Source organism: Montipora foliosa, chromosome 1, assembly GCF_036669935.1.
Source record: "Montipora foliosa isolate CH-2021 chromosome 1, ASM3666993v2, whole genome shotgun sequence".
Lineage (NCBI taxonomy): Eukaryota > Metazoa > Cnidaria > Anthozoa > Scleractinia > Acroporidae > Montipora > Montipora foliosa.
Genome location: NC_090869.1, coordinates 21391644 through 21403672, shown reverse-complemented (window position 1 = coordinate 21403672; position 12029 = coordinate 21391644). Strand labels below are relative to the sequence as shown.

Genomic DNA, 12029 nt, shown 5'->3' with positions numbered 1-12029 from the left:
CTAACATTTACTAAATCATCATTTAGACAAGATTGGATATTGTCAGCGCTGAAACCGGCGTAGGTTAGATGAGTATCATCGGCATACATCCTTGATTGACAATTTAAAAGGCATGCAATTTGGTAAATCATTAATATACAGTAAAAATAACAGCGGTCCTAAAGGCAGTCCTTAAAGAAGGTCATTACGAAATGGCTTTGCCATTTAGAGATCGTGAAGTCGCGGTGCCAAACAATCGGGTATAAGCTGAACAGCGAGCGCTCTGGCTGAAGCGGAATGTCCATGGTAACAAGGACCTGTATGCTGAATACAAGGTCTTTATGACTGAGATTCTAGAGAAGGGCTACGCCCGTAAAGTTCCCGCGCACACGCAAGGGTTAAACTATGTAAAGTGGTATATCCCGCACCACGGCATCTACCATCCTCGCAAGCCTGGTAAAATACGAGTCGTTTTCGACTGTTCCGCGAAGTTTCAATGAAAGTCGCTCAACGATCTGTTGCTTAAGGGTCCAGATTTAACGAACACTTTGTTCGGTGTATTGATGAGGTTTCGCCAAGAAAGGATAGCAATCATGGCGGATATTGAAGCGATGTTTTACCAGGTTAGGGTAACCGAAGAAGACAGAACCTTTCTCCGTTTCCTGTGGTGGCCTGAGGGTAGCCTGGACGAAAATCTGGAAGAGTATCAGATGGTTGTGCATTTGTTTGAAGCAGCTTCCTCTCCAGCATGTTCCAACTTTGCCCTGCGAAAGACGGCAGAGGACAACAGGGATCACTTTCCAAGGGAAGTTGTAAGCTCGGTTAACAAGAACTTTTATGTAGGCGATTGCCTGAAATCTTTACCATCAACTGAAGAAGCTTTACAACATGCAAGTGATTTGAAATGTTTGCTGTCAAGAGGTGGATTTCGTCTGACCAAATGGGTTAGTAATAGTCGCAGAGTCCTTGATGTCATCCCTGAAGCCGAGCGTGCCAAAGAAGTAAAGAACTTGGACCTTAGTAAAGAAGATCTACCATTCGAAAGAGCCCTTGGAGTTCGATGGTGCATAGAAACGGATACTTTTGGGTTCAAGATAGACCTGAAACATAGCCAACCCACACCAAGAGGAATCCTTTCGGTTGTGAGTTCAGTTTATGATCCTCTAAGTCTCGTTGCACCGTTCGTGTTGCCAGCCAAACGCTTGCTTCAAGATTTATGCCGGGGGAAGCTAGGATGGGATGATGCGATCCCCTCTAAGTAAGAGGTTTCTTGGGAACGATGGTTGGCAGATTTACCCAAATTGTCTAAATTCTCTGTCGAACGCTGCCTGAAGCCAGATGGGTTTGGTGTCATTACGTCCAGTCAGCTACATCATTTTGCTGATGCATCTGAAATCGGTTATGGGTCAGTTAGTTATCTTCGTCTTGTCAATGCCCGCAATGAAGCCCATTGCTCTTTTCTCTGCGCGAAGTCACGTGTCTCTCCGTTGAAGATGATAACGATCCCTCGTCTGGAGTTGTCTGCAGCGGTAACAGCTGTTAAGCAAGACAGATTATTGAAGAGACATTTGGAGATCTCAGTCAATGCAAGGTCAGTCTTCTGGACGGACAGTACCGCAGTTCTGCGCTACGTCAAGAATGAAACAAACCGGTACCACACCTTTGTTGCCAATAGGGTGGCGATTATTCGTGACGGGTCCCAGCCTAATCAGTGGTTTTATGTCAATGATAATAAACCTGCTGATGACGCCTCGCGTGGTTTGCCGGCAGATATCTTCCTTCATCAAAGTTGTTGACTAACGGGGCCGGCATTCCTTTGGAAGCATGATGGCATGTCGCCAACGCAAGATGAGCTATTTGGAGAGATTGCAAATAATGATCCTGAAGTGAAAAGAGAAGTTCCAGCCGGCGTGTCTTCTCTGAGCACTCCTAGAAGTCCATTATTTCAGTACACTAGCAGATGTTCCTCATGGTCTCTCCTAGTGAAAGTTGTTGCCTAGCTTTTCCGATACAGAGATAATCTCCTAAAGGCAAGTAAAGGAGACAAACCACGAAATGGCAGTCTTATGCTTATCACTCTTGAAGAAATCCAACGGGCAGAGGGAGAAATTCTCGAGCACGTCCAACGGCAATCCTTCCCGGAGGAAACGGCAAATCCTAAGAAGCAGGTTAAGAAGAGTGGTCGCCTTTACAAGCTCGATCCAATCTTTGTGAATGGTCTGAGTCAAAGAATCAGATTATTCTCCCGAAAGATGACCGCGTGAGCAGATTAATTATCGATCATTATCATAAGGCGTGTGGCCATTCTGGAAGAGAGGATGTTTTGTCCCTTATTCGCGAAAGATTTTGGATAACTCAGGGAAGTTTAGCCGTAAAGTGCAAAGTGCGTCATATGCCGACGTTCACAGGCATGTCTTTGTCAACAGAAAATGGCTGACTTGCCAGAAGATCGCGTTCGACCTGACAGACCACCGTTCACGTCAGTTGGCTTAGTTCCAAGTTCGTGATACAAAGACAGTAACTGATAAATCTGTCTGGTTCAAGAAACGGTTTCGCCTTGTGATTTTTGGCAAATTAAGCATTAAAAGCTGTAGAAGACGATCATGACTAAAACACCACACGAGTACATACGGGTAACATACGAGTAACATACGAGTAACATACGGAACATACGGACACATACGAGTAACATACGACTAACATACGAGTAACATACGGATACATACGACTAACACACGGATACATACGACTAACATACGGATACATACGAGTAAAAAAATACGAAAATATACGAGTAAATTTCATACCAGGAAATTTTTATGCAAAGTAACGACAACTTAAGTAAAATATTACACATTACTTCCCCGACTAAGGAAAGTTTGCGTTACAAGAGCAAAGATATTTGATATTAAACTGGTGGCCTGGGGTCATGCCTGGTAATGTGATGTGCGCAAAAAATAGCCTGTTGCAGGACACGCCTTCGTCAATGCATCAGCAACAACAACCTTACTGCAATTTACCACAGCAGTACTGTGGACAGGAAAATTCATCTGCCGTGGTGTTACAAGAACAACCCATTTATACAGCTTCGACAACGACGCAACAGCACCAAAGTTTTCCGCCTGTGAGTGCTACATTCTATCAAACGCAACAAACACAATTTAGTTCGTTTCCGTCAACAGCAATTCCACAACAACAACAGGTCCCGGCTTCCTTCGCACAACCTTTTAAGGTCCCGATGTCAACAAATTTTTCCCAACAGTCTCAACAACTTAGCTCAGCTTCCCTTTTGGCCCCACAACAGGCGTGGCATTCTGGTTGGTCACCCTATCAGTATGAAGTCTGCCTCCTTCCGAACTCAGCCAAAAAGTGCTACGGTTGCAACCAGGACTTTGCCGATAAATATCGACAAGAGCCTCATAACGTGGTTATACGCCACACTGACAGGCGAATCAGAGGAAAAGACCTGGATGGGAACATTCAATTTAACTCTGACTTTACCCATACGTACTATCATTGTAATATCGGTCATATTACCAGAAAAAATCCCTTCTTCGACGGGAAAGTGTGCTGTTCCGCGCAACTAAAACTGACCCCAGAACAAGAAAGCGTAATTATAAACGCAGGAATGTACGTTGAACATTTTTAGGTAGATGTGATGTGATGCAAGGTTCGTTGCAAATCTCCTCTTGTATCGTTGCATAGTGAACATGTATAGCACACCAATTTTCGGGTACTTTAATATCGGAAAATCGCCTCGAACTCACTTTCCAAGTTTATTTCCTATTTTTATGTCGATTCCAGGTTTCATTTCACTCTCTTAATTTAAATATTGAAATATTAATATGTAACTGAAATATTGAGTAAGAGCTAGAATGAGCAGTGTTTTGTTACCGTTGGCAGTTATAGTCGTAGGTTGCCTGTTTCAGAAGTCCTGTGCCAAAAGAGGAAATATTAAGTATACGCAGGACTGAACGTTTACCCTTCAATTAAGGAGTTTTGATGGTCGCAATAGAAATGTATGCACAGGACTTAAAATGTCCATACTCAGAAGTTCTTTTTATTATAACAACGTTTGTATATAGTTAGCTAAAGAATTTAAGTGCGGACTCTAGGTGAAGATCGGCTTACAGCCCTGAAACCACGTGTGAAGTATTGTTTTCCGAGTGTGTCTACTATTTGAGGATCGCTTTGTGACCAAAGTAATATGTGTAGTAGTTGTGTGCATTAAGCAGTTACAGTTTCAGTTACAGTATCACTGAGTTGTCTTAATAATTTTTTATTTCGAATTCAGTTTGTATTTCAGGCTTTTGAAGACTTAATTCCTCTGACTTCATTTTAATTTTTAGATATTTACATTTATAGCTAAAGTATCGTTTCAATACTTAAATAACTTTTCGGAATTATTGTTCGTTGTCATTAGCAGTTACAGTTACAGTTGCAGTTTGCAGTTAAAGTTAGCAGTTTCCAGTTTCAGTTGTCTGACATACAGAGTAAAGACAAAATGTTTTGTTCTATTGTCTAGTTTTGCAGGTTTAGGGAAACTTTGATTGCCAATCAATACAACAGGGTTTACATACCGTCAATAAATATTTAGTTATTTAGTGGGGGGGGGGGGGGGAAGGAAGGGGGGAAGGGGGGTTTGATGCCACCCCCTCAGGGTTTTGTAAATGAGGTGAGAAAGGGTTGGATGTCACCCCCTCAGATTTTGCACATTTTGAAAAGGAGATTTACTCTGTTGCTGAAACTTTAAGCAGCTGTTCGTTTATTGCTTGCGGATTTTTAATGTGTCAACTGTTCCCAAAATTCGACATTTTAAACATAATTCTTCTATTTTCTCAACACGAAATAACAAAATCGATACGTTTTTACATGTACATGGTTACATTTCACACTGATTTTTTTGCCATTAAAAAAGGCAACTAAGGTGAAATAGTGAAATCAAGATGGCTGATCTGATGACGTCATACGACGTCAGCGACGTCCAAAATATATTGTCATCTTGCAGTGCAAGCTAAGGGTTTTGCACTCAATGTGAATTTATGTTACTGTGACTAAAATTAACGAAAGCCCCTCAAACTGAACCGCGAACGTGTTTGCTGACGTGCAAAAATGCTTGCAAGGCTTATAATTAGAGCTTAGTTTATGAGAAAAACACTCGTATTACTCGTATGTATTGGTATGTATCCGTATGTATCCGTGTGTTAGTCGTATGTATCCGTGTGTTACTCGTATGTTATTCGTATGTTAGTCGTATGTATTCGTATGTATCAGTATGTTCCGTATGTTACTCGTATGTTACCCGTATGTACTCGTGTGGTGTTTTAGTCATGATCGTAGAAGACATGTTTATGCATATGCTGTAAAATTGAGTGACGTGTTTCGGCAAATAACTTAAAAACAATACGCCAAACAGACTTGAGACTTGCGGAAGTTATTTTTTTATTAGTTTTTTGTGGCATTTCATGTTTTGACTTCTTTCTTAGAAAGGTTTTGGATTAAATTTTTTACTAGGTGACAGCGAAAACACTCTCAGTGTGTTCATTTGGCCATTGTGAGTCAACTCCAGCCATAATTAGAAAGCACTGTTTGGAAATTCCAACCCCATTCCTCCCAATATAGGAATCAATCAAAGGAGAACTGTGAAGAAGTCGTGGATACATTGCTTACAAAATGGGGGGTATATATATAAATGAAAATTTTGCAGTTATATTTATCTACAGATAGTCAATAAAATTTCGCAAAACACTTTATCAGTATACTTTTATTATATACCGAAGATTTCGCAGCAATTGAAATCTCATTAACTACGAGAGATTTTCCCCCACATCAAATATTGGAGCCACAAATTTCGCAGTTATCGAAATGTCATTAACGGCGAAATATTTCCCACTGAATGTATATTGGAGTTACAAATTTTGCAGTTATTGAAATGTCAGTAACGGCGAAACGTTTCCCTTTCTCTTTATTATTACGGTACATATTTTGTAGACACAGCTGCAGCGTTTTAACTTCTTTATGCTGGCATGGAACTTCCGCACTCTGCCGTTGCCGGCAGCTAACCCGACTATACGAGAAACTCGTCAAAATGCGTCACGAATTCACACTTAGACAGGTTTCCAGGTCGAGTTTTAGGAGAAAATGCGCCGATTAGACTGCTGGCTAGGTAACCACGCACATCTCGCGCCAGTACCTCGGCATCTTAATCCGTCCTAAAAACTCGTCCTAATGTGAATTCATGTCGGTAAGTCAGATAACTTTTTCATCGCGAATTCACACTCAGACGGGTTACCCGTCTGACGAGTTTCCCGTCCTCTAATGTGAATACTGCTATTGACTGACAATCAAGAGCCATAATGGGACAGAGACGGAAACGCCCACTCTGGCCCTTGGGATATGTGAATTACACTCAAGTTATTTTTAGACCCATGGATTAGTCGGAAGTTAGTTTTCCGAGAGGTCCGCAAACGTTTATACGGTAAAAGGATTTAGGAGGAAAATGGCGTCGGGCGTCGAGGTGCGTTTTAAAATTTAAAATGTTTAAAATTAAAATGCGCGGACCTCTCAGGAATTAGACTTTCGTTACTTACAATCTCTAAAAATAACTTTAGTGAAATTCACATATCCCGGCCAACGCCCTAAGATTCGCTCTCTGTCCCATTATGGCTCTTGATGATGCAAATTGACTTAATGAACGGTCACAACCGAAAGAAAGCTACGTAAAGCAGTACGTACTTGCATTTCAGTGAGCTACGCAAAGTTTGAGTCCATAATGTTATCCAATGTTATCCGTTTCATTGTGAACTCATTTTCTGGAGATACGATATGATACGATACGAGATGTTGTTAACTTGAACTTTTGACCTTCAAACCTGGTAAATATTTCTGCTACGCAAAGTAACGAAAGGTTTCTTTTGTTCCATTTACGCCCTGTATTTGAATCGTTATTGAGGCTTTTCCAGGGTAAATTCCGACAAGCGACGTGCCCTAGTTATAAAAAGTAATGACAGCAATTAAAGTGAAATCGCGACAAACGACATCCTTTCTTCAAATTTCCGACAGCAACGGTCACAGCAACGTGAAACATTGACAAAGCAGCGACACGGAACCCTCGCCCTCGAAGAAAATCAAAATCCCATACCTTCCGAGCGGTCGAGATGCGTAACACTGTTCATTGCCAGCCAAGTGCCACCTCAAACGGCGTCCAATCCCAAACCTATGAGGCTGGCTGGCACACGTAAAAAGTGTTACCCATGCGGAAAAAGGCCCCGTTCCTGGCACTGTTAGAATACATTACTAGCAAATGTACTCGCCAAAAATAATTTGGTCACTGCGTTTCCTGTTAATTTGGCCTGGACGGGAGAGTGTGGAAGAAGGATAAGGAAGGGCTTACTCGCGTCCAATCGTCAGTTACTGCTCATTTTATTTTAATACATGCGCGTAACGAGGTTTTCTTTTTTCTTAATTACCCTTTTTTCACCCTTACCTGTTTGGCCTCCCATGTGTTTCCATCATCCCTATAACTTTTACGAGATTACTGATTAGGGTTTTTTGAAACAAACAACATATTTGCTCTTAGAGGCGAAAACCTCTTCCTATTTCATTGCGTGCGTGAAGACAAGAAACTCAATTGTGTCAAATTACCATGTACTTCAGGTAAATACAGCTCACTTTGATTTCGTCTCGACGGGCGATAGATTGTTGTCGAAGTCCAGTACTCGTCGCTTTTGAGATTCATGCCTAGTTTATCCAACTGACTTTTCATTACTGAGCTCCATAAGGGTATATTTTGTTTAAGGATCCACTAAAACGCCATTCGCGTTGCATGACTTTCGACGCCATTGCAGGCTAAGTTAATGATTCTACTGTGTCCACCAGAGAAATCTACGCAGTTTCACTACCCTCTCGATCCTAAGAAAATACGCACAGAAGGCTCTATACACAAAGACACCACTTACCAGGGGAGTGACAGGCAAGACTTTTACCGACACGGGAAAAAAAAAATTAAAAAAATAAAATAAATAAAACAAACAAACTAAACGCAGACCTCGACTGGGTTTGCCCATGGGCAACCTAGTAATGACGAAGGTGGGAGTATTCAGTCTGCAACCTTTTTTTTACTTGCAGGTTATACCTATCGTCTCAATGACGTCTACTTGCAGATTTTACTCAGTTTTAGTTGTGGTTCTTGCCAGTGCATTTTTCCTCTACTCGCGACAGGTGTTGGCAGGTATTAGAAGTGTCGTAGATTATTACAACGAATTGCGCGTTTCAAACCATCCACTGACCATCTTCCTTGGTAGTCTATTTTTATAACATACGTATGTAAGCGAGGATGCATTTTATTCGAAAAGAAACAACAAGAACGAAACAACACTTCTCATGCAACAGTAAATATACGAATACACGACACGAATGGAACAAAAGAAACCTTTCGTTACTTTGCGTGACACAAATATTTACAAGGTTTGAAGGTCAAAAGTTCAAGTTAACAACACCTTGTATATGGATGCCTCCAGAAAATGAGTTCACAATGAAACAGATAACATTGGATAACATTATGGACTCAAACTTTGCGTCACTGAAATGCAAGTACGTACTGCTTTCTTTAGGTAGCTTTCTTTCGGTAATAACCGTTCATTAAATCAATTTGTATCATTTATGTCTTCGGATACCGCACAATTGACGCTCATTCAGTTTTCCAAGTCGTTTTCCAAGTCGTACATGCATTTCAGTGAAACTGACACTGCGTGCGTTTTGCAATGTAAACAATTGCAAAAATAAATCTCGATACCTTTCGCATAACAGTGGATCGGAGTACATTTCTTGCACCCAAAATATTAACTTGTCGTGTGAATCACGACCTCCGTTGAGAGAAAACTAATTATATTTAATATCGTATTAATTTCAGGTCTTGAAATCGTGATAGAAAAAGCCTTGACGTTACTGTCGGAATTTTGCTGGGAAAGGATGTTTTTTGTCGGAATTTCATTTTATAATAATAATAATAGCGCTGATTACAATACAATGTCCAAGAGCGCTTTACAAGTTTCAAAAATAATAATAGTAATAATAATTTCCAATTTATACTAATATACAAATAAAAGAATAAGATAATACAAAATATAAAATAATAAAAATCAATAATTAGTAATATTTAAATATGTACTCATAGCTAACAAAAATATGAGCTCTTAAAACGATGTGTCTTAAGTTTCTTCTTAAAAGTGTCAATAGAGTCACACCTCCTAATTTCTAAAGGAAGACTATTCCATAATCGAGGTGCACAAACAGAGAAGGCACGTGAGCCATACGTCTTGAGATTAAATTTGGGCTCATGCAGGAGCAATTGCATAGACGATCTTAACATACGCCTCGGAACATAGGCTTCTAATAATTCACTTAAATAACTAGGTGCTAAACCATTAACTACTTTAAACGTAAATAATAAAACCTTAAATATTATCCTCTGCTCTACTGGTAACCAATGTAATTCTATCAGTAACGGTGTGATATGATCAAATTTCCGAGAACGCGCTATAACTCGAGCAGCAGAGTTTAAAACATATTGCAAACGCTGAATAAGAAAGTTAGGCAAACCAAACAAAAGTGCATTACATGAATCAATCCGAGAAGTAACAAATGCATGCACTAAAGTTTTAGCAGTATCGTAACTCAAAAATTTTCTAATCTTAGCAATGTTCCTGATATGATAAAAAGCTACTCTACAGATGTTCTTAATATGTTCACCAAAGTTCATGTGATTATCAAATGTGACGCCAATGTTCATGTAAGATTTAGACGACGAGATAACAAGATCGCCTATATTCATGGAATCGAGAGGAGGGGCAGGCCTATGCTTAGCGTGAAGAATGAGTAGTTCAGTCTTCAGAGTCTTGTCACTGTTGAGTTTAAGGTTATTATGAAGCATCCATCGTTCAATGGCACATACACATGACTCCAGCATAGAACGGGAGCGTTCTATATCACTAGTAATAGATGACTTAAATGACATGTACAACTGGGTGTCATCAGCGTACATGTGAAAACGTACACCGTACTCTCGTAGTATATCACCAAGTGGAGCAATGTACAACAGGTACAGAAACGGTCCAAGAGTGGAACCTTGAGGGACTCCAAATATCACGTCCCGACAGGAAGAGCTTGAGTTGTTAATGCATACAAACTGCGTACGCCCCTGAAGATAAGACTCAAACCATGACAAAGCAGTTCCTTTAATTCCAAAACGATCTGATAATCTTGACAATAAAACTCGATGGTTCACCGTATCAAACACAATTATCATTGGCAATTTCAGTGAGAATATCGTTGTGTACCCTGATTAGGGCCGATTCAGTACTATGGCACGGTTTATAGGCTGACTGAAAGACTTCATGTAGATGTTGATTTAACTGAAGAGCAACAACTTAATTTTTCGCAGCACTTTGATATAAATGATAGATTTGATATGGGCCTATAGTTGGAAAGTATTTCGCGATCAACAGTAGATTTCTTCAATAACGGTATAATAATCAATGCCATCTTTAAAACATCAGGAAATTGTCCATGCTGTAGAGACAGATTAACAATCCTTGTTATGACTGGAAGAAGAATATCATAGCACTATCGCAAAACCAAAGCTGGAACTGGGTCAAGTTGACACGATTTAAGTGATGAACCTTTAATGAGGCTAGCTAATTCTTCACAGCTAACTAAGTGGAAATTGGATAACTGGGACTGACAATCAGAGGTAGCTGTCGCTACTTTTTGGGCCATGTCGATTGTCGGAATTTACCCTGTCCGGGCCTCATAAACCAGTATGAATTAAACTGTGTTTGAATTGAGTAATATATAGTTCACTTGCGGATTTTTGCCCGCAAATACGATTTTCAGTCACTCGTAATACTTCTGAAGGATAACTTCGCATTTTTTTTAAAGCTTTCCATGTTCCAATCGACAAGCCGAAAATTAGTCAGTTCGACGATTCGACATGAATAATTAGCATCAGTTTGCGTTCAAATTTCGTATCATTTAGCTCGCTCAGGTTACAAACATTTCTGTTATTTTCGGAGGAAAGCGTTCCGAGTTCGAGCATAAAAACGTTACACAGAAAATGAATAATAGCAATATTTGAAGAATACGAAGTAAAAAAAATTAATAATGAGGTACCAGCTGCATTTTTATCGCGTCAAATATCATCTATTTTCCGCCGCCATGGCCTTTGAGGATGTTCTTTAAAGAGCTTCAGTAGAAAATCACAATTTTAACATTACCGTAAAAAGTATCCAAGTAGAAATGGATAAGAATGGTTGTTCTTATTTTGAGTCAAGTTTGGTGCCAATTGAATTCATTTTAATTTTTTCACCGTTGCTTGGTTCTCGCAGCAAATTTTGGGAAATTTGTCAAACAGAAAACCGCACTTTAACCGCGTTTTCAAATTTTCGCAAATTCCTCAAAAAAGTAAGAATCGCTGGAACTTTGAAAATAGTTCACTAAAGGGTATCTTTGGGCAAAATATGAGCTGTCCGCCAAAATGGTCGTTGACGGACGATTCTCGATTCTTACAGGCAGCCATCATGTTAAGATGAATTTTTTTCTTCTGAGGGGAAAATACACCAAATATGAATACATATTGGTTTCTTCTACCAATAATAATAATAATAATAATAATAATAATAATAATAATAATAATAATAATAATAATAATAATAATAATAATAATAATAATAATAAATGAAAATAAAAACATTATATAACCACGGGATCCTTATCACTAAAAAGTGGTATGTATTAAATTTCCATCCAACCCCCCTTCTCTCTTGTTGACATTTTCTCCTACGTCTCCCCCCTCCCCCCTTGTAATTTTCCAACCCCCTCCCGGTAATTATTGCACAGTCCCTAACAGAATACTAGGTGATAGTTATTGGGTCGTCATCATCCGCTGACACATGCTCATCACTACTTGTTGGGGGGCGGGTAGTCATTCATAACACTTATATACGAATGCTATGAAACGGAAAAACACCAGTATACAGCCGGTTTGCAAAAAA

At 39.7% G+C, this 12029-nt stretch overlaps 1 protein-coding gene across 1 annotated transcript; it reads left to right on the top strand.

Annotated features, from left to right (window-relative positions):
• The first annotated feature begins 572 nt into the window (after nucleotides 1-572).
• On the top strand, nucleotides 573-1241 carry LOC138011113 (uncharacterized). Its single transcript, XM_068858101.1, has one exon. It carries the CDS (start codon nucleotides 573-575, stop codon nucleotides 1239-1241), a length of 669 nt encoding a protein of 222 aa, XP_068714202.1.
• The last annotated feature ends 10788 nt before the right edge of the window (nucleotides 1242-12029 follow it).